The sequence below is a fragment of the Myripristis murdjan genome, chromosome 9 (assembly GCF_902150065.1).
Source record: "Myripristis murdjan chromosome 9, fMyrMur1.1, whole genome shotgun sequence".
In the NCBI taxonomy this organism is placed as follows: domain Eukaryota; kingdom Metazoa; phylum Chordata; class Actinopteri; order Holocentriformes; family Holocentridae; genus Myripristis; species Myripristis murdjan.
This window is the reverse complement of record NC_043988.1, coordinates 9,270,990-9,297,331: the sequence shown is the minus strand read 5'-3', so window position 1 is coordinate 9,297,331 and position 26,342 is coordinate 9,270,990. Positions and strand designations below refer to the sequence as shown.

At 41.1% G+C, this 26,342-nt stretch overlaps 1 protein-coding gene across 4 annotated transcripts in view; it reads left to right on the top strand.

Moving 5' to 3' along the window:
• The first annotated feature begins 596 nt into the window (after window positions 1-596).
• Window positions 597-26,342, top strand: part of citb (citron rho-interacting serine/threonine kinase b) — a 65,617-nt gene continuing 39,871 nt past the window's right edge. For all 4 annotated transcript variants that reach the window (XM_030060883.1, XM_030060882.1, XM_030060880.1 and 1 more), the window contains exons 1-8: window positions 597-990; window positions 6,571-6,676; window positions 8,771-8,914; window positions 12,208-12,327; window positions 23,007-23,177; window positions 23,744-23,797; window positions 23,954-24,007; window positions 26,195-26,335. In XM_030060883.1, coding sequence (XP_029916743.1) covers window positions 6,668-6,676; window positions 8,771-8,914; window positions 12,208-12,327; window positions 23,007-23,177; window positions 23,744-23,797; window positions 23,954-24,007; window positions 26,195-26,335 — 693 coding nt within the window. In that variant the 5' untranslated portion in view covers window positions 597-990; window positions 6,571-6,667. The remainder of the gene's footprint in view (window positions 991-6,570; window positions 6,677-8,770; window positions 8,915-12,207; window positions 12,328-23,006; window positions 23,178-23,743; window positions 23,798-23,953; window positions 24,008-26,194; window positions 26,336-26,342) is intronic.

Sequence of the window (26,342 nt, the reverse complement as noted above, 5' to 3'; positions counted from 1 at the left end):
GTATGAAAAGGGTGTAACAGCATTTAACAGCTTTTTACCTCAGTGCATCAGCTCCCTGAATATTAAACCCTATAAAAACATGACTAATGTATGAATGGTTCTGCATGAGTGGTTTCTGTGTTATGTCCTGAATACAAAATATGCAGATATTTAAAGTTTTGCTTTTGCTCTGCTATACATTCATGAAATTGTCACTCACAGTCCTCTCTCTGTATTATTGTTTTTGGTGAATGTATGGAGAATGCTTTGCACTTGCACCGATTTCTCTCAAGAAATGAGAAATCTTTTTTTCATCACTGTCTTGTGTTTATTTTCAGAAAGCAGACTTTTAATAATATCCCTTCCCTGTCAGTTATTAGATAACAACACTGCTGTTTGTTTAGAATGAGGTTTGGTGCAGGTCACTGTCTTTAAAGTCATCAGTGACTTTTTTTTTTTTTTTTTTAGGTCTTTTTAGGCTGTTTAGACAGTGTGTCATGCTCCATGTATTACTGTGATAAGTGAAGGCTGCTGCAGTAGGAGGAGAGGAGGAAAGTGTGTGTGTGTGTGGTGTGTGGGGAGGTTAGGGTGAGCGGGTGTGAGAGAGAGAGAGAGAGAGAAAGAGGAGAGAGAGAGAGGGAGAGTGAGAGCGAGAGCCTCCTCTGGTTGTCTGTGATCACCGGTCTACTGCATTACTCTACAATGCAGTTTCTCTGTACTCCTCCACTCCCTCCCTCTCTCCTCCTCTCTATCTCTCTGTGAGCGCTAATCTCCAGTCGCTCTCACTGCCTCGCAGCTCTCTGCCCTGCCACAGCGCATATCTCTCTCCCCTCGGCTGTGCACTCTCTCTCCCCAGTGAGGATGACATCCCCAAATTCGATGAACCAGCGAAGCTCGCGTACTGGCTGGTGGCTTCTGAGGGAGACCCCACATGATCGGGCTTACTGGACGAGGAAGTGCCCCTTCTAAGGAGCTTCACACAAAAAAACTGTCAGCACTGGCAGGCTCTGAGTAAGTACCGTGCTGTTTTACTGAGCGTACCTGTCAAAGATAATGTAGGGAAAGGGTGTAGATAGATGACTGTGACAGGGAAAGAGTGGAAACAGCTCTGAACTGCTATAGTGCATTGCTATTGTCCCCCCCCCCTTCCCCCCCCCTTCCCCATCTCAGCATGTTTGTACCTTTGGCTGATTGATTGATTGACATTACAGCTGGGGTTGAAGAGTGGTGAGATAACACTGGCAGCACTGAGCTTATACAGGAGCTTTATCTTCTCTAGCAGGAGCGAGAGCTATTCTTGGTCACGACACTGAAATGCTGTGTCTTTGTTTACCCATCTCTCCTCATCGCTGTGCTTACAGTAGCTTCCACTCATATTGATGGCTATCACTTGCTGGGGGGGAGGGAGGGAGTGTAACTCCTCACTGTTGTGTTGCTTGCTGTTTGTTTATGGTTCAAATGAAACCACAGCATGCTTTTTTTTCCTGATATTTTTGTATTAATCTAGACCCAGATCTGAGAAGTTGGAAGATGATGTTTATGTGGAGGCTTATCATGAAAGAATCTCCCAGACTCACTGTCAGCTTTCAATCACGAAAGTGTTGTAGTATTTGGTGGTAAGATTCAGTGCAAAAAGCAAAAAAAAAAAAAAAAAAAAAAATGAAGGCAACAGGAAAAAGTCTGACATGATGAAGACTGTGGTTGGACGAAAGTATCTCTATGGTAACAGCAGGTTCCGCCAAGGGTAGAGAAGAGGTGAAGGAAGCTTGCTGCTTCTTTCTGGCGCCTATTCAGCTGGATTGCAACTTACAGTACTGACAGTACTGTTAAGGCAGAACAAAACTGAATATTAATGAGGGAAAGTGAGGGATTTGGTCAGAGAGAAACAGATGCGTTGGCAGAGAGATGAATCGATAGATAGCCAAGATAGACAGATAGATCAATAAAACATTTAATAAGTTTCTTATAGGTATAATAATAGTATAATGTCATACTATCCATCAACAAACTTTCATATACCTTTGGATTACCAGGGTGACAAACGCTTAATGATAGTAAGAAAGTGACTGCCTGGTAGTGCATTGAAGTTGAAAACATAAAAGCGTATTGGTAGTATGAAAATACATACCGAGTGCAGGTCATGGAGTTTGCTTAATTAGGTGCATCCTTTGTGGTATGTTTCAAATAGAATAGATTTTATTGAGACAGGGTTAAATGTCATGCTTTTATCTTGTCAGGAGGATTATGCAGCATATCTTTTGCTGTTTGTTTATTGGGATGTGTGTTTACCTGCGTGAGGAGGCAGGCCAAAGCGACATTAGATGTCACAGGAAGGGGGGGAGAGAGAGAGAGAGCAGTGAGCAGACAGACGAACTCTCTCCAGCACAGATTTGTGCATGCTAATGTGAGTCGTGATGAGAGAGCTCTGCTGCTCCAGCTCTCCTATATCCTCAAGTGTCATTTTCCCAAAAGCCTCCTCAGAAGCCCACATTGATCCTCTTTGTCAGTTGGATTTATGATAATGATGGATTGGGTTTTTAAAGTGCCTTCCCAAGTGCTCAGCGTGTTTTTAGAGGCAGTGATAGTCACTTACCTCGACCATCGCTGCTACGCGTGATGCGTGGCTGCCAGGACATTCAAATGCCGTTCATTCATCCAGCGTATGTTTTAGTACTACAAATACATCTTTCGCACTGGTGGCCCTAGTGAGAACTGGAACACAAACCCAGTAAGTTTAGTGCCATCTTCTGCTCATTACGTTGCACCACAGCAGGCACCGTGCATCAGCCTTCTCAGTGGAGAGTTTAGAAACAATACAAGCCAATTAGTGATTAAGGGATAATTGTGGCCATGGTTGACTGGGTTTAACATCCCTGCTCTTGCAGGGATGATGGTTGGAGGATCGCTAGTAATCAGAAAGAGTCAAAGCCTTTGTTTTTGAAATGTCCATGCTTGGATACTCTATCGCATATCATCAGTTATATTGTGTTAAAGTGTCATTTCAGTGTATGATTTCCTACGTTTCCCAGAATGACTCACACCTCTTACTCAAAATGCGTTTTAGCAACATCCTGTGACTACATTGCTTATAGTCTATTGAGGCTACTGTTGGTGGAGAAAATGGCATCGCTGCCTCTTCAGCGATGGATTTCTGCCTCTGTAGTTGTTGTCAGTTCAAAACAGTGACTCTAGAAAGAAGCTCTTGATGTTTGATTTAGTGAGACTGACATCAAAACCTGATGTTTTCTGTAGAATTTTCTGGCATCAAACTTATAGCTGCACTGGAAATATCTCCATGTGACATCACAGTTTTTTGTGGGGATAAGGAAAATACATCACCACACAGCAGAGAAGCAATCACACCGTCACTAGCTGCTTTTTTGGGTGGATTTTCTTTCACCTGAAAGAAAGCAATTACTTCAGAGTCAGGTCCTTACATCAGAGTGCCTGCCTCTATTCTGTGGCATTGCAGTTAATAGTCAGAGAAATGAGAGCCTCCAACACCATCTGGATGTTAGTTATTATACCTGGTTCCAATGGAAAAATTGTGCACTTCCAACAAGTGTGAAAGTTAACAAAGGAAAGTGCTGTGATACGCTGTCACAAAAATATACAGTGTTGTACTTTTTGTCAAAGGGATAGTGCTTTTTTCTGAGAGTGTGTGAGTAGGAATTGTGCTTGTATCTATTGTGTTTTATCTGCTGTGTTTTATCATAATCCTTCAAGTGATCATTTGATGAAACTGAGGATCAAAATCAAGTTCAGATTGCTTGGATGAAGTCCCATACGAGCTTTGGCCAGGTTTAGCCCTCATAAGCTTCAAAGCCTGTGGTGTTTTGCAGGGAACTACGAACTGGCAAGCCATTTCTGAATCGGAAAAATGCTGCTGTGGCAACGGCCTGAAGGACACAGTCCTATTTGCGTGGCTGTGGTATTACTAATTTGCTGTTGTCGTGACAATAGGCATAAAAATGTCCCGTTTTATCTGTGGAGGGGATGAGCTGATGGATCAAACTTGATGGGAGTGGATGGGAGCAGGACTGTGAGCTTGTTGTTAGAGAGGAATCTGTGCCACTACACTGTTGCAACAGGTCTGTGATTCACTGCCGCCTACAGCCCATACAGTAGCACTGGCCTCTGGTCACCCTGCAGTCTGAATGTAGAGCAACACCATGACTGGGATGCAACCTCTCTCCACTCTCCTCCTCTTCAACAGCTCTGACTCACAGCCCAGCACACATTATTCAACCCACAGAAAAAGAGCTCCTCGACTGAGTTTGAAGCCAGTGTTCTTCCATGGATTTGAATGTTTTTTGTCGATGAGCTCTAGACCAGTGTTTGTGGAGCATGCCTGACTCCAGGCCTTGGTCTTGGTGTTCAACCAACGTGTAGATTTCAGCACGATGGTCAAACTGTCATCTTGCCGGCTGTAATGAGCTTTTAAGAGTATAGTTGTTGGTAATTGCTTTCAGGGAGCTAATTATTACAGAGGAGGAGCCCAGTTGCACAGTCTGTTAGCTCAGCTCATTATGGGCAGTCAGCTAGCACTTGAGTCTGGGAGGAAGACAGCCAGATCTGAGTCCCATCTGGTGCTTCATGCAAGGATGGCATCCTGCAACCACCTACTGTACCACTGGCTCGCTGCTGAGGAGGCTGTACACATTGTTTAGGAAGTTTACAACTGTTGAGTCACCGTGTTACATGCAGTGTAATTAGGTTTAATTTTTATCAGAGGGATCAGGGAGGCACCAGAAGTTGGAAAAGTTTCTTGCTCAGTAGCTTGTTCACAGGGGTGAGCACTTTTATTAATGCGGGCGTCAGACCTGCAACCTCCTGCTTAGGTCAGGATGGTTTCTCCGACCACCAAGGCTGCCTTGCTATTGGTAAAATGACATTTGATACACATGCTGGACATGCAAACATGTGAATAAACACCAAGGAGTACACGCCATCGATGATAAGTGTTCACAGCCTGACCAGCTGGTGCTAGAAGCAGCAGCTCACCTCAGCTAACGCTCTGCTCACCCCACTGCTCCACTGACTCGCCATCACTCATTACAAGCCACCTGCTCCTCCTTCATGTCACATCAACGATGATGAAATACCAGCTAGTATTTTGATACAGATCGGCCACATGCTGCGGCCCGTTGTGTTTCAGAAAAACTCACTCATTAAATGAACCTTGAAGCATATGATCAGATCAGTCACATTTCTGGGCAGAGCCATGTTCCATGTGATGCATGATTATGTTAGTGAGCGCCGGAGGCTGCTCTCCAAAGACTCATAATATCCATTGTTCATCTGATGTCTGAAGTAGTTCTTTTGTGTTGTGCCACACATGCTACTGCATGTGATCACCAGTGCTTTTGTAGAACCATAAAATGTATGGGTTTATACTGTGAACTGCATGCATTACCTCAGGAGGTAAAATACTTGAAAATAAGAGTGATGATCCATTTCTGATGCAAAAACTGAACTGCTTAGTCATGTGTGAAGGTTAAAATGCATATACAGGCTATGACTATAACACAGCTATACAGTATATGTACTTTAGGAAAAGTGTTCTTAGTGGACACACTCTTATTTAGACAGCAGCTCAATCAAAACAGAATTATCTCTACACAAAGATGAGTGTATCCTCTATACATATGTTTCCTGAGGTGATGTTGCACTGCTTCCCAAACCCAAATGTGCATTTTCATCTTATTGGTAGTTAGCTGTTCAGTTTAAACCCATGAGCTTCTGGTTGCTGCTGAAGCGCTTGAGCATGTTGCTGTGTGGAGGAGTGGGAGTTGAGCCTATGCTTTTAATAGACACTCTTTTCTTCTGTCGCTCATTCTCCTGCCTGCCTCTTGATCACAAAGGCTGCCAAATATATCAAATAGTGGTTAAAGAGACAGTTGTGTGAACATGAGCGGACTATTTATAGTCTCTGTTAATATAGAATTTGGGCATAAATTTGGTCAGCATAGTATAGATTCACTGTAGGATATTAAGTGTGATTAACATGCTCTAATGAATATGAATTAATTTGCTAACTATCTATGTTTGGTATAAGTATATATCTGTAAAGCAGCACTGATGAAGAAAAGCTATGGTTATGTGCTACTTGGATTTGTCAGGGCTTGAGCACATTGCCTGATTTTGAATGTTGTCATTTGCTCTTGAAATTTGTGAAATAAGGCCACATTTTCTTGATTAGCTATTTGTAATGGATGGTGACATCTAATTTTTGATTTGCAATAATCCCAACTTATATGCAGCAGCTTCGATAACCTCTGTTCCTTCCGTTTTCATTAGCTTCAAAACTGTTACCAGGTAGGAAACAGATCCAGGTTCACTGTTGTCATGTATGCTGTAACATTTATGATGAGCATGAGAGCACATATGGCACAGTTTAATTATCCCATTCGATAGCCTGAAAGTGGCGTTTATATAGTGGGATTATAAAAGGTAAGTGCTTTAAATAAAAGCTTTGAGTCAGCCCTCAGCTTTCAGGAGAGGTTGTGCATAAAGACTGTTTACTGTGGTTTCTCCCTCCCTCATTCTCTCTCTCTATATCTCCCTCTCCCACGCTCTTTTCTCCTGCAGATTAGTGACTACATCCCCCAGCTCTCTAGATAAGAACATCTCCCTCGGAAAAACTCCATTACTCTAAAAACACTAAACAGCCAGAAGTTCAGGACACATGTCACAGGTATTATTCTCCACACATCACGGAGCGTGCTGCTAGAGCCCGCTAAGTCAGCCGTCTGTTTGTCAGTCTGTGCTTCAGACTGTGCCGGTGTGTGTGTGTACATGTGTTTTATGTGTGTTTGTGTCAGGTTAATGTTCCTTGTCACTACTCTCTGTGACTAATTGTGAAGATGGGGCCGACCCTGTGGCATGACACTGTGGTAGCTTCACAGTCTCAACACTGTTAAAAAAAATTTTTTTTTTAAAAATCCAGATTTCTCCTAAGTCTTGACCTTGAAGAATGATTTCACACTTTTCCTACACATCTGTGAGTGCACTTCTGATACTCTCCAGCCCACAGGATGTCACAATATGTTGGTAATGACCAGGGGTGGAAGAGTCCTCGTAAAAGTACTCTTATTCTGCTTGTAAAATTGCTGTAGAAGTACCGTTGTAAAAGTCTACTTGTGTTAAAGTGCTTTTATAAGTGTAAAGTGCTTTCTAATATTAGTACAGAGTCCCTTAAAATATGTACATAATACCACAAACAACAATACAACAATGATCTTTCTTTTGTAATGGATAAAATGTAAAAAGATATAGAGTTTAATATTAAATTAGATTATTCTGGTAACTGCACTTCAAATAATACATGCTTTTATGGACTTTGATAAGCTTTCTATAAATACGATTTTTAAATTCATGGGTGGTATTTTGGCTAATGTTAATAGAGCTACCTCCTTCCAACCACAAAGTGCTGCAATGGAGGAGTTTCCCCTCCTCCCTAATTGAGATGCCATAAATTCATCCTGTATGTTATTGTTAGTTAATTTGGTGTCTGGTGTGGTCACTAGCCTGAAGCCTCCTCAGTGCTCAGCGATGAATTAAAGCTCAAGAGCTACAAAACTGAAACGAGCACTCACCAAGGATGGCTAAACATCTTCACCTGCTGCAGCCCTTAAGGCAAATCATAAATTTAGAGGAGTACGCACTTTACTGGTGTCATGTCATATTATTTCAAGGGATTGAAGTGCTCAAAATTCAGAAAGCTACCTCTCACTGCTATTTTGGTTCGCCAACATGTTGAGATTGCCCAGTGTAGTCTTAACATTACCTACTCATTGTGCATATAGCAAAGTAAAATACACAAAAACCTCAATTACAATATTGACTGTAAATACAATTCAGCACTCCTACCCTTGCTAATAACACATTGTTAATCCATGTTGTTGTGAATAGTAACAGAGGAGAGCTCAGATTTGTAGAACATGACACATCCTTTTGAGTGGAGGAATTCCTTAAACGATTCCTTATATAATTCCTTATGTTGAACGACAGTACAAGCTGGTAAACACTGACCCCCAGTCTTTATGGTCACCCATGCAGCCCCATGCTGCATCTTTGTGTTGATGTGTGTGTGTGTGTGTGTGTGTGTGTCCGCTTTGTGACTGTGTGTGTACTGGTAGCCCAACACTAAGTGCTGTCACTGTGTGTGTGTGTGTGTGTGTGTGTGTGTGTGTGTGTGTGTGTGTGGCTGTGCTGGCAGCCCTGCTGTCCCTCTGGTTTCCACTGCTCCTCAGGCCCTGGCTTGGCGTATCTAATTGCATCCATCCATCATGAGTAGTCCAATCACACACGCAACCATGCAACCAAACAAGCACACTTGCATACGCTCTTTCTTTCTCTCACACACACAAACACACAAACACCGCTATGATAAGCTATGGCTGAGGAGCTAAAGATTTTCCATGTTTTGGGAGTAACTTTAATCTTTGGCACGATTGTGTACAATTTAAAAAATAAATAAAAGCAATTTTTAGACTTGCATTTATCTATAGCCTTTAGTCTGATTTTATTCTTGTTTAATGATTCTTCATGGTTAATATTTTGGTGATCCAGTAAATATTTATGAATAATTACAATTATTATGAATATTGTGATTATGGTAATGGTTATTATTACTAAATTTCACACTCTCGATATTAAGCAGACACCCTTATCCCAGCCATAGTCTGAACAGATGTTGTAAAACGCTTCCATGGGTCCTAGAGATTAATGAAATGTTGAAATGAAGCTGTCAGAGAAAAGTCAGCCTGCTGTTTGATGTTGTTCCCAGATGGAACAGGAGATCTCACTCGTCCAGAGGAAGATGTCTGACCTGGAGACAGTGCTGCAGCAGAAGGATGTGGAGCTGAAGGCCTCGGAGACCCAGAGGACCATCCTGGAGCAGGACCTGGCAACCTACATTACTGAGTGCAGTGTGAGTGGTCCTGTAGCCACTGATAGGGTCCTGAGTGTTTTACTTGTTCATAGAGTCAGGCTGCTACTTGGGGTGGGAGTGTACACACATCAAATATTAAACATTTAAACAAACAAACTTTTTTAACAAGCCCTTTAAAACAGCATCCTAATAAACATCTACAAGTCATTTTAAAAAAATGGGAATAGAGTACACGATGCCTTACAGGAAGACCACAGCCTCCAGGGTGGAGCCAGTGTATAACAATTGTGCTGCCATCGTTAAGTGCAGACAAGAGCAAGTGGAAAAAGCTCCTTTCTCTGGACAGCAGCTGTTGGTCTCATCCTGCTCACATCCTCGGGACAGAATCATACCTTATAACATTATACTTCTCTAACTAAACTCTATCCAGCTCAAATTCGACATTTAGTCCAACCAGTGAGATCCGGTCGGGCTCTGTGCTGCAGGCAGGGGCACGTGCAACACCACGGCTATGTGCTACCAGATTGTGGGTCTGGTGTGTTTAATAAAGTGGAATAGATCCAGAGAGGACAAGAAAAAGCTAGACTAATGAGGCTCTGTCCTTAATCCTTAATTTTCAGATATCTTTTGATTATGTTTTCTAGTTTTTGCTGAGCAAGAATAAAGGCAGGTCCCGAATAGGTTCAGGTCCCAAACATGGGCCAGATGCCTTTTATGATAAAAGGAAAAAGAAAGCCCGGCTACTTCTGGACCTCCTTAATGCCCTACATACCCGTGAGATGTCATTACAGTGATCCAAGATAGGAAATGAAGTTGAATGAATTTATGGCTGGAATTTATGTATTATTAAAGGATTTAATGTCTTTAATCTAGCATGCATGCACACACACACACACACACACACACCTGTTTATTTCCATCACGCACACATGTACACAACAAAAATGTCTTGTGTACACATGTAGGAATTTTCCCCAATTTCCCCACCCCTAGCTGACACTGATATTTTTGGATTGCAGCTGGTATTCAGTATCTAGATTGCCAAGAGAATCCCAGAAAAACAGCAGGCACAGCGAGGCAGATCTTTTTGCAGATTTTCCAGACTGATACCACTGAAGCTTTTGAGTAAATTAATATGCTCACCATAATGGTAGTGGACATCTGATTTTTAACCCTTATGTCTATGTATATGCCTAATGCAAATACTTTTTAGTGACTATATGAATGTCTGTATCTTCAGGGCTCACAATTAACACCATTCTCATATCCCAGGACTTAAAAAAAATATTCAAGACACTCTAAATGGTCTGGAATGAGACAATAGGAGAGAGGTCCTTTGCTGTTCAATGCTCTGAAGTCTGAAATCCTTGCACAGCGCCCCCGTTGGCCAAGTTGTTGCTCCAGTTTTGTTTTTGATTTGTATCAATTGGGCTTTTGTAGTAGTGATGGGGAAGTGTGGTGAGCGAGGCACCCAGGAAACTGTCCAAACAGCCTCCATATACCAGTTGTTTTTGCTAACTAGGGTAGCCAACTGCTGCAGTTACTTCACTTGACATCAACTATGGATATATTCCCCTCTAAAATTAGAATTTGATCATGATATAGTGCAGTTATCATACTAAACATAATAATACATGCTCTAGCCAGTAAGGGCGTAATGACTCTTTACTGAAACCAAAAGCTGTGATTCTGCCGCCCCTTGGTTCAACAAACCGTACTTTGTAAAACATGCACAGTATGTTTCAATTTGTGCATGCATACAGTACACACATTTGCTAATGTGAAGCATTTAACTCTGGTTTTGATTAATAATAAAGTCAGTCATAATGACTGGCTTTTTCACATGCTGCATACAAAGGCATTCTGTTGCTGTGTTCCACCCTGACACTGGCAAATCCCCATTTCATTTTTTGTGCCGGGTTCTTGGTACATGTTTCAATTTTAAAAGAAGTAACTTGAAATCTTATTGAGTTTAATAGCTTTTAGTGAGTCTAAAAACTGGGGTAGAAACTGAACTATGAAAAAACAAAACCATTAAATCCCTAGAAGCCACCTGTCCTGACTTCCTCTTGCAGCGAGCAGAACGGGAGCACCCTCAGAGCAAGCAGCCATCCAAAACAGCTGTGCTGCTGTAATTTCTTGCTCAAGCACTAAAGATGTGTTCACAAACCATGATTGTGGACTGGAGCTGTCAGCAAACTTTGCAAAAATGAGTTATGTATCAAACCCATTAGAGGGTTAGACATTTGATGGGATGGATTTAATGATCCAGATTTCGGTGAATCTGTGAATGCCTGATGATAGCAGACCAATGGAATACAACATGCTACTCCTCCCATAGTATATAGTATAATATCTGTACACAGGATAATTATAAAACATGTCTATGTATGAAAACAACTCTGATTGAGTTACTTTAACTTACCAAGATGGATAGTGTGTGTGGATCTTTCTCTCTTGCTACATTGTGTTCATGATGGTGTAAAAAAAAAAAAAAAAAAAAAAAAAACAGAGTTATGGAAAAAAGCCCATTTTTTGTGTGTCTCTGTACCAGCCAAGATCTTCCCCCAGTAGAATCATATCTCGCACATGGAAGCTGAACTTCAAAATAAAACCTTGTGGAAGCTGCGATTAGTCTCAGCTTGTTGCCCTAGTAACACAGACTACATTTATGCAGTCAAAATAAATTCCAGATTGGGCCTCAAATATTCTCTGACTTTGAATGTTCGCATTAATAAAAGTTATTACAGTACACAATCACATTTCCTGCCTCTCCATTCTTCAAATGATTAATGAGCCCTGGCACCCCGTTGTGAAACTGGCACTGTGGCAGTTCATGATTGTTAGATGAATGTTGCACCTATTGACAGTGATCCGTTTACCACATTTTCAGCCTCTTACTTAAGTGATGTATTATAATTTGTATTGTGCAAGGTTTCATGTGTTTCTGTCATCTATCCACCTGACTAGATGACCGTTCAGATACATCTTATTGTTTTCATTCACCATGCTGTTAGTTGCTGCCAGCATGAGAGCTGGGTTAACTTTTGGTAATCCTCAAATAAAAAATAAAAAAATATGGCAATGCCCACTGGTGAGAGCATAGACATATCCCAGGAAATATTCTGATTTAGTACCATAGATGGCCATGAGTCTCCATGTTGTGAGGAAAAAAACAATAAAGCTACTGGACTCTGTGTGTGTGTCATCAAGGAGAGCTGAAAATAGATGGTGAGATGTTCCTAGGACAGTGGTGGGAAGAAATAACTGCTATTTCTGGTCTTTGGTCATCTGTGTTTATGTTTGCTTCTGTGCGTGTGTTTTGCTTTCAGAGTTTGAAGCGCAGTTTGGAGCAGGCTCGTATGGAGGTGTCGCAGGAGGACGATAAGGCGCTGCAGCTCCTCCATGACATCCGGGAGCAGAGCAACAAGCTTCAGGAGATCAAAGAGCAGGTGGGGGGGGGGCTCAACAATAATCCAACAAAAACATTATGGCTGACACATTTATCATGTATTCATGAGTTCGTGGGTTTAAATCCAGCTTGTGACCCTTTCTGCAATGTCAACACCTTTCTCAAATCTTCACTGTCATACAATCTCTCACACTGCCAAAAAAAAAGACATTTAGGTTCATATTAAATCCCATAATGTTTTTTTTGTGTGTGACAAACTCTGCCAATGGGGTTAGATAATTCCCTCGTTTCCAATGCAGTTGTTTGTTTGCTTGTTTCAGGGATTTTGCAGCTAAACGTCAGTATTTTGAAACAGGGCAAAATAAGGTAGACAACTATGCTGCTATCAAAAATATTTCAGTCAGTTTTATTGATTCAAGGAAATTCTTTGAAGCCCACAAAATGATATCACCCCACTGGCAGAATGACTTGTTAGAATGGCAGTTTTGCAGTGATGGACTTGTGCAGGGTGTAATAAAGAAGAAATGGAGAAAAGAATCATATTTCAGAGAGGCAGGGGGTTGAGTGCAGTTTGACACTGCAGATCAGAAGGAGCAGGTCAGGCTGTAATATTGTGGGGTGTGACGAGAAAGGGGAGTCCCTCTCTGTGTTTATTACACAGGCTCATGATGTGGGAAACCTACTATTCACTGTAGGGGTGCAATCAGTATAATATTTAATACCTACAACTCGTGCCTGGCTAATATGGGATTTTTGAGACCAATACTGATAGAGGATTTTAGAAGGGAAAATTAGTTGATTAGTGATATGAAAGCCAATACAGTGATTTCTGAGCTGGAAAGAAGATAGATCTTTTCTGTGTGGATTGTGGTCTGATTTTACACTGATGTGACATCCATCTGACTAGATGACCGTGATGACTATCCAAAAATACTAAATATGGACGTTGAGAAAATGAAGACTAAATAAAGACTAAAAATAAATAAATAGCTAAATAAATGTCAGAACTGTACAATATCAGTCAGTTGCTGACCATTTAAATAAAGAATATTTTTTTTCAAAATGCTCTCACTGCAATGAAATGGCTACTATGGAGGCTAAGATCATTACTCATGAATCAAATGTGGCTCATTGAAACCACAAGAGTCTCAGCTCTCCACTGAAAACCAGTTTATGCAACTTATGCAAATGTTTAGGCCCCAGTCTGCACAAATACACCGTTTTACAACAGGTGAAAATAAGGGGTTAGCATAAGGTGGGCATGCCTGCAAAGGGAAGACAGGTGGGTGCCTGTAGAACTAATTTTCATTCAGAGATCTTTCAAAGGGAGGGACCCCTTTGAAAATGGCTATGCCATTTTTCCCTCACCAAAATTTTGCCTGATTTTGGAGCAATATTTAGCTCACTTGCCAACTTCATAGCATGACTTGGTATCAATGGATTCCTAAATCATCTAGTTTTATATGATGCCAGCATCTTCCCTGCTTTAAAACTGAGCCTGCAACAAACATTTTGTATCGGCACATCTCGGTTAACATACACCGATACCAGTATGATACCAATATATCTGTGATGGCCCAACATCAGCTGATAATATCAGCTGACTGATCTAGTACCTACAACACACTAAGAAATGCATCATGGTGTATGGTTTTTCCATAACTTTTGTCCAGTAAAGATATATGAAGTTCACTTACAGACAGAATTCACTTGTTGCGCTTATACACAATCACTGGTGTTGGATGAAAACCATATAACTGCAAAAAGGCCATATTTACAGACAGACAAAAACACATGCCTGTTTCCCCACTGATGGCAATGTATCTTCAGGTTTTAACAAGTTTTTTTTTTTTTTTTTTTTTTAATTCTAACAAGGTTTTTAAACTCACTCTGCATTAGGGTTGTGCATCTCTGGTCTGTGACCAATACAACACGCATCTTTATACACTGCCAACAGTCTGATACATTAAAGATATAAAAGCAGCAAATACTGAATGTGATATGATAGGATTCACACCCCAATTGTGATGAAGTTCGATTTAACGATTTGATTCAACACAATGCGATTGGGTGCGATTCAATGCGTTATGACAATGCAAAGGAATGATGCTATGCAATACAATGAGTTTGATTATTTATTAACCAAATAAAATTGTAACCTTTCACAAACGGGTCTTGTTTAACAAGTCACGTACAAGTGTTGTCTTTCAAGCTGACCGTACGGTACACTTTTATCACACCTGACTCACAAGAAAGGATGTTCAACATTAACAACAACAATGAGCCATAGTGCAATATGAAAAAGTACTGCCAAACACTCTTTCTCATCACTCTTGGGGCTGTTAGCCCGAGATGAATCTGAACACAAGGTGAGGGAGGCCGGGGCCTTGACACCTCCACATTCACACCATGTCGCCGTTTCATGTCTGTAATAAGGTTAGTTGTGCTGCCTGTGTACTTTACGGCAGCACAGCACATTTTGCAAATTGCATTTGATTTGTCAAGTTGTCCTTCTCTATTGTAAAATCTGTGGTGTTTCCAAACTTCCGATTTGTAGTTCACTTGTGTGTGCATTGTTTCGTCACACACCCCTAACCCATGCAGGCGGCGTCCGCTCCGTAGCATAAGATAATGTAGGAGAAGGAGTCCATAATACAAAATTATAGGATGGATCATGTTTCTAAATAAAGGCATAGAACATCTAATAATTAAACTGATCAGACCGATGCATTTTGATTTCATCCCGAAATCGCATCTATTCACAGCTGCTCTGCCAATGCACTCGCGTAGTGTCCGTGTGTCTGTGTATTGATACAGATCTGTTAATCTTCCCATCCCTGCTCTGCATACAGTAAATGGCCATGTACAGTTTAAATTCAAACGAGAAAAAGCAGAGCATCTGAATTACAGTTATGAGCATATGAATGTACTGTCCTCTAGTGCCAGTGTGCAGTCACATGCCCTTCAGATGAGCGTGGTTAAGCAAACCCACACTCCTCCAGCTCAGACTGTCTCAAAGTGTCTGCATGGTCAACTCAGTTTGACCTCTCTCTGGAGTGATGAATGCATTAAGCGGCGAAAGAAACGGAAGATTTACACACAGCCTATCATTAATCAAATTGTACGTGTGATGAGATTGTGTATATGTGCAGTCTGCAGTGCAGTGTGTTTGTTTGTGTATGTGTGTGTGTGTGTGTGTGTGTGTGTGTGTGTGTGTGTATGTTTCTGTGTGTGTGGAGACACCGCATGTCCAAAGGCTGCCAATTTTGGGAATTAGACTGTTTCAAGATTGACAGCAGAGGACAAGAGAGAGGAGCCATGAAAAATTGTCTTGCTGGCATCATGCACCATTTTCTTAAAAAAAAAAGGTAAAAGAAAAGCAACCTGTTTCTCTCAGCCTACACTGGCGCTGGTTACCAGGCACTGAATACATTGTGCGATGGTTGCCATGGAGATGAGAGGCATATACCTAAGAGTGAAGAGAGCACTGGTGCAGTGGGCAGGCTGTCGTGATGAGGTGCTGGGGCCTTAGATCGTATAGCTTAGGAAACAGGGAATTGGTGACAAATGTGTGACATATTGCCTGTTGCCAGCGATGTGTATTAAAGGAGCACCAGAGCAACCTACAGGTTTGAGAGGCACGATTGTGCCCCCAAGGTTGCTGGCTCAACCCCCTTAACCCCCTGGGAGAAACTATGTAGAGAATGTGGATGTGTCACACTCTTCCCTCGGTCAACAGCAGCCACTGAGGAGGGCTCTTCAAAGAACACAGTTTTTGGCAGATGGATGTTTTTGGTCAACTTACCTGTTAAATGATGAGAAGAGACACCTACATTATCCCTGTGTCCCCCTGCTGATCATGTGGGTTGAATGATTTATATGCAGCAGTCCCAGTCTGGCAGTTTTGTGTTGGACATTGGTAAAAAGTTGCACAAAAATACAGAACAATGTACTTACAGTAAATTATCAGTAAAGTTACATAAATGGTGGTTCCATGGCTCTCAGTTTATGACACTGATTTTTGATATTTTGCTACCTCCGAGGTGATTGAGGGTTATTCTCCAAGGAGATTTTACATTTTAATTTGGTCAGAGGATGTGTCAGATTCTTTACATTTGTGTTTTGTTTTTGTGTGGAACCAGATTCTCGACACAGTAATTTTGCTGCAAAGAATTAGAAAATATTCCTCTGTCCTCACGTGGTTTTGGCCAGCCGTGTCTGTCGGTGACGGCCTGTCTCTGCACTCAGATTGTCTGTATCTGTCTATCAATTGTTGGATCAGTAACACTGCATATGTGTTCTGCCAGTGTGTACTCTCTGTTTAGAGCTGTGTAACATTTGAGTTTACTCAGGGATTTTGTTGAAGATACAAGTAGTTTAGGTGATTTTGTTTTTCACTGCGTTCCAACAGAAGTCAGACAGCAGTGAGGGTTTTTGGTGGATTTGAGCTTTAGGGGCAGCTGGCTTAGAGGGCTTTCCTCTATGTTCTCCTCTTGGCACTGACGGACTTTATCCTGGTAGGATTTGGGTTCACTTGATCTTAGGTGCTGATAGAGTCACAGTGATCTCTTGTGAATTATAATTTGAGGGGATATTGGCCCAGATCAGCATCGCATCCATTACTGGGGTTGTTTCTATGTACTTTGAGATTTTTTTTCAACTTTCAGCATGTAGTGTTCAAGTGTTTGTTTAATTCTTGACGACTGATGATTCACCAAACATCACCTCTATACAGTATATGTGGTTCAATGATACAGAATAGTATTTTTAGGCAGGTCTGAACTGGAATTTCTATCATTGTGGATTTTTTAATTACCCTCCTTCCTTCATCTCTGAGCGTATTCACAGCCAGGCTGAAGTTTCTTGTGGGGGTGTTTTTTAATCCCAGGTATGTGAAATTGTATGTGTGTGTTGTATGTTGGTGGATCAGGACCTTTTTATTGGAGATCATAGTTCTGGTGTTGTCCAGGTTAACAGTCAGGACTCAGGTCTTACAGAAGATTTGTAGCTGATCTACTTGCTGTGGTGCTTCTTTGGATGGGGTGAGCATTATTAGATCATCTGCAAAAAGTAGACAGCTGATCTGCTCATCAGCCAGGACGAGGCCAGGAATGCGTGATTGTTCTTGGGACAAAGCCAGCTCATTGATATAAATGTTGAAGAGTGTGGGGCTGAGGCTGCAGCCCTGTCTCACTCCTTGGGTTGAGGCCAAGGAGTGAGGCTTTGTTGCTTCTGTTACTTTGTTGCCAATTTTTTACTACTCGTTCATTGTTTTCATACGTTGAACCCATTTCAATTAATTTTAGGAATGGGCCACGAAGCCAAATTGCCTTTTTGAAGTCAATGAAGCAAGAGAAAATTTAGTCCTTTTTGTGGTGGACATGTTTATTGATGAGACTGTGAAGGGTGTAGATGTGGTCTGTGGTTCTATGTTTTGGCATAAATCCAATCTGACTCTGGCTTAGGACATTGTGTTGACAGAGAGAGTCTTGCAGTCAATTGCTGGGGACATTGCAGAGTAATTTCCCCAGGTTGTTACTGACACACATGCCACCATAATTGTTAGGGTCATATTTATTCCCATTTTTAAATATTGGTGTAACGATTACTTGGCTCCAGATGTCGGAGAAGTAACCATCACTCATCACGAGGTTAAACAATTATAACGTGGCAGTGATAATTTAATGATTTGTGTATTTAAGCCTTTCATTTGTAATGCCATCAGGACCACTGGCCTTCCTTGATTGTAGAGTCTGGAGTTTAGTCAGTAGTTTTTAGTCAGTGCAGAGTCTAACGGGTTGTGATTATCTTTAATAGACAGTTCTAAGGTTTGGAGTTTGTTGTTTGTTTCCAAAATGGTTTTGCCAATGGACTCGGTTACAGGTTGGTGCTGGATATGTTTTTCTTTCTTTGTTCTGATTGCTTGTTTGTATTAATTTAGTTTTTTTATGATGCTAAAAACAAAGATCAGGGTTTGATGTGTTGTTGATGTATTATCTATAGAATCACTTTTGGCAGCACCTCAATGAAGACAGTCTAGTAATTAGCTCAGAGGAGGCTAGGGGTCAAAAGAGGATGACCATTCCTGAAGCATTTTCAAAATGACATGGGTTGAAATTTGAAGCATGTACTTTGAATAAATGCGTCTGGACCCAAGAAACTCAGGCAAAAAAAATGTTGTTACTACCACTTATGGCTCACGAGTTATGGGCCAAAATCTACATTTGCTATCATTGTGCCACCATCAGGCCAATTTGTATGATTTTTGTTGCCCAGGTAGTGGGTGAAATTTTAGTCTTTTAGTGGAGAAGAATGGAAAGACAGAATCAGTCCTCTAGGCAATCATAATGGGGCTCCAGCAACTTCAGTATGTGGACCCCAAATAACATCTTGTTGTGAACTTTGAGGGACTATCCACCCTGTGTCTCCATGGGAAAAGAAGGTGGTGGATGACACTGCACAGCTGGAAGTTAGTAATACTGGCTGGTCACCTGCAATAGCTTCTAAGATAATCCAAATCCATAATAATTGTAATGAGTCTAAAGGCCAAAAGGCCACATAACATGAATATTATTAAAACTTTAGTCTTCTAACCGATGACATATAGTAGATAATGCTGGTGGTCTACAGTCACGCAACATAGTGTAGGGTAAATAGTTAACATACAGCACTAGAGTGAATGATCTACTGGTGACATGTGGAGGACTTTGGTGTCTATGTTTTATTCACCCAACAGGTAAGTTGACCAGCAGGCCAATCCCCCAAAATGTAGTTTACACCCTTACTCTGTAGAGTGGAGCTGCTTGATGAACATGATGATTTTGGTTGCACTGGTGAGCTCCCAGTGTGAGTCGTGTAACTTGGAACATAAAGGGGGTGGTGCTAAAAAAAAAAAAAAAAAAAAAAACAGCATGCGTGCCTAACAAGTCATCTGTGGATAAATGAAAATTAAAACATCACGGATGTAGCTAATATCTTCAAACTTATTAAGACTGTCATTTCCTCCATTCCTAGTGTCTTTATATCCTGTCATGAGAGACTTTGTTATATCATGACTGTTTTCCCATGGGTGCTTCTCAGCAGGATATTTATGCCAGCTAAATCCAGCATTACATCTTGAAAACCATCTCTCTCCCACGCGCTGTCATATGACTGCCGTGTTTATCATCCTCATGCAGAAGCCATACAGTGTTGGATCAACAAACGTTAGAGAATGAGGATAGATTCATTTTCAGAGAAAAGCAATCTTGTGCCAGAAACATCAGGATGTATCCCCTGAAGATGTGAGAACAAAGTGAAAAAAATATAATTAGAGAGCACAACAGTGTTGTCTTGCTTGTTAAAAGGTATCTTGCTTGGAAGAACTTTCAGAGCGCTATTAAAGTCCCCCTGACCTGCTCTTGGGTCAAAAGTCCTTCATCTGGCATAAACAGTTGATCTTTTGAAGTGCTTTTCAGATGTTAGGCAGGGACTGTGTCTAAAGATGACTGAAAGAAATGTTTGACTTATTCTGTTTGGCTTGGGAAGGAAGGAGATAGAGTAAAGAGGGAAAGGCATAATGTTTTTTTACTCGGATGGCGGATTAGTTTCCTGTGCAGACGCTGCAGTAGAGCGGTGCCACCCCAGTCAACGCTCCCAGCAGGAGTGAATGGATCAGGGCAGTAGGGTAGCATATGTGTTTATATATGACTGTGTGTGCATATGTCCATATACTGTACATAGCTTTGGAGAGATCCACATCCATGTTGTCTTACACTGTTACAGCACCAAATTTGCCATTTTCATTTCAGCCCAGGAGTTATTTTGTAGTGAAGCATTGCAATTTACAGCATTTCGGTATTCCCATGTTCCCTCAACCTGCCTGGTACACGTCTACTGCAGTTAGTGACCTACTGCATTTCCAGAATGACTTTGAACAGCCTCCAGAAGAGGAGCTTTTCTGTGCTGTACACATGTAAGCAGAGCGATAGTTTTCTAGTTGAGAAGAAGTGAAAGTGGAGAGAGAGAACGATACACTGTGCTGCACCCAGTTGTGCAAAAGTTGTTGAACGGGGTGTTGCATTTCACACTCTGCCAATAACAGATCCGCAAATAGGCAAGCTGTGGCTGCATTACATTTTGGTCAACTGAGGCTACTGTCGCTGGAGAAACTGGTATTTCTGCCTAGATTTCTACAAAATCAAAACAAGCATATGTAAAACCAAACTGATTATAGAGTGGAAAATGGCAAGAGTCCACTGTGTCATTCCCTTTTTCTGGCATAATATTTTGTATCTGCAAACCCACCCTGAATTCTTTCAAATGACTAATAGTTTCATCACATAGAATCAAAAATAACTAGATAACTGATATTTTTTTGAAGAGAAATCTATAAATGCATATCACTGTCACGCAAATCTAACTAGAGATAAAAATAATGTTTTCCTGTGGAACCACATGCCAAAACATTCCAAAGTATTTGATAAGTATATCATCAAAATACAGGCAGGTTGACCTGTGATCACAAAAACAACCCCTCACCTGTGGTGAAAACGCCTGTTTTCCACTTTTCATTTTAACATTGCTTTTGGCTGGCTCAGTAGGCCATGCAGGTGTGTTGCGGTGTCGATAGCAAAGGATGTTGCAGTGCATGTTGGGGTTTGTAGAGTCTGTGTTGTCGGTAATGGTGTAAGTAGTAATAGTTCATCAAAAATCATCTCATGAGTCGAATCTAACTGTGCTACAGGCCTGACCCAGCCCTCGAGCCTTGAGTTTGATGTGTTTGAGGTGAAAACAGGTTAATGGTGAATGGCAGTTGTTATTTTTTTTAATCATTTCCTCTGAGTAAGAGTTGGACTTGTTGGAAAATTGTTGTGATATAGTAACAGACCTCTGTGACTGAGGATCCTGACAGCAGACACTGTAAGTAGCCCCAAGTTGGAGATATAAAATAGAAAAGTGTTCCTCAGTCTCCAGGAAGTGAACTTGTAACGCAGCAGTTCAAACAGCCTAAGATTATGAGTACCCACTTTGGAGCTGGATTATCACTGTTTGGAAGGTTCTTCAGTCTCCAATGAGGCATTTTCCACAAAAAGGCAGCTGTATAAATGCCCCCAGCCCCAGTGACTCATCTTCTTGCAACAGATAACTGACTGAACCAAAGCTCAGGTGCTTATAACTTTATATCTGCAATAAAAGATGACAGTATGTTTCAGCACTCCATAAACTCTCAGTTGTTGGATGTTATGTAGACAGATAAATTCTTCTGTCTTTAATTTTCATTGACTCAGTCACTGACTTGCTGATGAATTAGTGCATTTTGAAAATCATTTCCTGCTTTGTGTTGGCATGGTATCGGTGAGTCATTATGTCCAGGAGATCCGGCCAATCCTCTCTGATGAAATGCCTACAGGAATGTAAAATTCAATGCAAACAGGAGGAGCTCTCTTAATCAAAAGCTGGAGGAGGGGGGGCACTGGTAAGAAGCTTGTGCTGATGCTGAGAGGTGCAAATTAATTAAAATAAAAGGCAAGAAGTTGCAGATCTGTCTTAAAAGACTGCATTTTTACTTTTATCTTGTCAATGAAGAAAGCAGTCCAGCTTTTCTTCAGCACATTGTATGGTTTTAGAAGTGAGAGCAGTGAATGAAAGGAGAGCTTGCATTTATGGTGAAGTTCAGTGTTTTTGGACTTCTTATTGTTTAAGTTAAATTTGCAAAGTTATTGGGAAATGCGCAAAATGTTAACTGCAGGTTAAAATGGTCATTTTTGCAATATTTATTCTCCTATATTCACTGTAGTTTCATGAAAGATACAAAACAATCATCACAGAGTATTTTTATCATGAAGAAAATGGGAATAAACCTGGGATTTTCAGTGCACACGCAACATTTTATAAATACAAAACATTTTTGTCAATTTGTACAAATCCCAGACATTTTTTCATCAGAACAAAACAGGAAAATACACTGAATTTATCCACTAAGAAAAATGTGTTCTGATGTGTTCATGTATGCTTTTTATGTTAATAATAAAATAAATATATTAATGTTCAACACTATTTTTCTGTCCATTTTCAACATGTAAGATGTTGTTTTGACAGGTTTTTATTCACCTGTGGTAGCTCTCCTGTGCTAACTAGCTACTTTAGTACTTTTTATGTCATACTCTTTACTTTTGTGTGATACTCTAGTTTAGCCAAATAAGTCCAGTAAACTGGAGAAACTGTTGCTTTCCAGTAAAATCATTTCAGCGTTGTTCCCAGCGCTGTTGATGCCGTCTGCCTCGCCTGTCTTGATGTATTGTGGGATAAGTGTCGCTCTCCTCAGGCACAGGAGGATGCTACTTTTTATTAGCCTGACAGACAGGCCGGCGTGCCCTGTAACCTGACGAGGTGCTGGAGATGAAGGCTGTTAGGCTGTGACTAATTATTCATTAACAGACAAGTGCGCTAAATAACTTTGGCTGATCTGCTTTTCTCGTCCACCTCCCTTTTCCCTCCGTTCAGTCAGTTTATATCATCAGCGTGGTCACACTTGTTGTAGTGCGTTGAGTGTCTTTGTACCCCCACCCACCTTCTAATCCTCAAATGTTTTTCCAATAACAACTTTTATGTAACCCTTTTCATTTGCTGCTTTTTACACCTCGTTTGATATGTTCTGTCTTTGCTAGTTATTACTATTGTACCTATTACACCTACTGCTCTGCTCTCTCATGTGGGCTCTCTGTGATCTTTGGACAGGAGTATCACGCCCAGCTGGAGGAGATGCGAGTTACCATCAGACAGCTGGAGGAGGACCTGTCGGCCGCCCGTCGCCGTAGCGACCTGTACGAGGCCGAGCTGAAAGAGTCGCGGCAGACCAGCGAGGAGCTGAAGAGGAAGGCTGCGGACTACCAGCAGAGGATGCAGAAGGTCTGACATAGTAACTAGAAGCTGTTAAATATCCAGAGCAGTCATGTAAATTCAGTCAGGAAAAGCTTGGCATGCAAATCCACTTTTTTGCTTCTTGGTCCATAAAAAGCAACGGCATCGCTCCTTTCTTCAACATCAAATGACAAGTAAATCTGAGTGTTGTTGATGCCATTTGCAGACAAAGCTCCTTGGACAGAGTGAGCCTAATCCTTCCCTCCAGTTTTGCCATCTACTGCATTCACACAGTTTTCCTCTGGGGCTCAAATATGCTGGATCTTCAGAATTCATGATTTGGTGTCTATTTCAGTAAGCGGTTTATAAGATATACAGTTAGAAAGATCAGGTTTGATGTCTAAACAAGTTTAATTCTGCAAACAACAGAATCAACAGAGGGAGGGAGTTAGGATGCCCGTTGTTGAACGACACAATAAGACAGATCTGAGATGTGAGTCTCATTGCACTGGCCCTTTAACTCAGTTTTACTCATGACTGACTTTCTGCGTGACTGTCTTCTTGCTGCAATCATTTTTGGAGGGAGGTCACAGATTTTTCTCATATTTTCATAGGCCAAAGAACAAGGCAAAATAGAAGCGGAGGAGCTCATCATCAAGCTGGAAAAGGTAGTTTAACGAGTTGTTTTGTGAAATCTATCACCTCATGTAACGTCAAGTAATTGTGTTATGAGAGTAAAGACAGCAAGAATATTTAAGGGCACAAAGTGAATTTAATGTCAGTCTGTAAATATCCAAAATGAGTCCCTTTTTTGTATTTTTCAGACCAATGCTGAGCAGCAGGCAAAGATTCAGGATCTTCAAGATAAGCTGACCAAGGTACAGTATTTATGGGGGGAAACTTAATGGATAATTCATATGAGCACCTGCTCTGAAAGACAAGAGACACGTCAGTGCTGCTGAAGTGTCTTCAAAGATGAAAGTGCGCAAATGTCTTCTATCACTGTTCTCTCTCCTCTCTCTTTCCTTGCCTCTTCCCTAATGACTAGTTGAACTCCGGTGTGTAGTCGAGCAGATGTTGCTCCATGGCCTGAGAACAATTAGGCTGTCTTTTAAAGCCAGAGTTACTGCTTAATTATCAGCAATCAAACAATTTTGCCTCATTAGAGGAGATGATTTCATCCCAATTGTCTTTTCCTAGCAATGAATATTTAAAAGTACCATCCATTCTGAAAATAACATGGGAGTTTGCGCTCTAGCCTGACTGGGCCCACATTTTGGATATATCTCCTTTTCACTTAATAATGAGACATGTTCATGAAATAATCAGTTGAATTTTTTTACTTGAGCAACCTTCCTGAAAGAACCGGGGTTGGTATAAAGACATCAATTACTTCCTACGCTGCCAATACTCAGGCAGCACTCAGACGCAGGCGACAGAGAGGCAGTATGTAGTTAGACACTTTATTGAATTTGGCAGCCATATCACGATGTATGTCACACAGCAGGTCATACACAGAAAGGCATAGAAAACCATCAGGTTAAGGCAGAAAACTGGTCAAGGTAGCAGGAAGGCAGAGAGAAACAGAGAGATAAGAACATACAAGGCAGCACGCCAGGACGATCTGGCGAGGACTGACTGAACAAAGGCAGGTTTATATACCGAGCAGACTAACGAGGTAACGAGGAACAGCTGGTGGGGAGGGCAGAACGCAAGAAGCTGATAGGATGACGGCAGGCAGGTGAAAGCAGGAAGAAATCACAGGACTAATAGATGATGACAAACAGGGAGAAAACACAGCAGGCAGGACAGGAAGTACAGGACCTGGGCAGAGAGACAGAACACACACACACACATACACACACACACACACACACACACACACACACACACACACACAGGCGCGCACAGTGTAGAGACAAGACAAACACAAAACACAGAGAGAGAGACCGGAAGACCTTAAGGTCAGGTAGAGCGGGCAGCAGAGGTCATGTACACAAACTGTTTCTACAGCCAGTGGTTTGTTTCCCAGCGTCACCAGATGTCTCTGTTTTTACGGCAGTGTGCAGTGTGTACAGATAAAACATAATTATTTCTTCCATTTTCTTTTTTTCCATTTGTCATGATTTCTCCCATGATAGACTGTGTATGGGTTTGATTTGCTGTTATACACGTAAGACCGGATTATCCCACTTATTACACAACTTGTAGAGCTGCCTCCATAACAACATAGTTAAAGTGAAGAAATAACAATTAAAAAAACATTGGTAACACTTTACAATAAGAGTACAACAATTAATGTTACTTAATGCCATAATAAACATTAAGTAACAGGTAATAAACATGAAGTAACAGTTAACTAACCATTAACTAATGTGTCTAAGACTCATGTACTGATGCTGTTCATGCTAAGGTATTAATTTATATCTTATTTAAAGGTTATTGTAGATATTCTTAACATTAGTAAATGCCATAATAATCATTAACTAACAGTTAATTAACCATTACGGCATTAACTAACATTAACTAACGTTAATTATTGTACTCTTATTGTAAAGTGTTACCAAAATATTTTGATGGTAGCTGGTGTCGTCATGTTTACATTTCAGTGTTACCGAGTTGCCAAGTTAGCCTATAACAGGTGGGCTGCTAGCCAGGAGGAGCTCTGGGCTCGAGCACGGCTTCACTCTTCCTGCCTGCTGGAGCCCAGTAATGTGGCTCATGATTGTGACACTGGGTGCCAGTCAGCTGAACCAACTTCTTTTTATACAGCAATGGTCTGTTATTCAATAATAACCAACTGCAATCTGCTTTAACCAATCAGAATGAAGTATTCAACATAGCGATTGATAAAACTGTTACAACTGTTTGTTTTTTTTTGCCTCTACTATTGTAATTTATGAAGGTTTTCTGTAATGACATATAAACATATAGACATGCAGCTCTGTAAACTGATACAGTTAATACCATTAATTCTGTGAGAATGAACCTGCTTATTACTGTAAATGTATAGAAAGGCGTCACAGGGAATAAAATGTGCTCTTGTTTTTGCTTTTTAATCCCAGGCGATGAAGGCGAGTGCGGAGGCCACAGATCTTCTTCAGGGTATCAGGGTGGCCAAAGAGCGCATGGAGCGAGAGCTGGAGAGGCTGCAGAACAAGGAGGACTCCAGTGACAGCCTGCGTCGACGCCTGCGTGAGACCGAGGTTCATA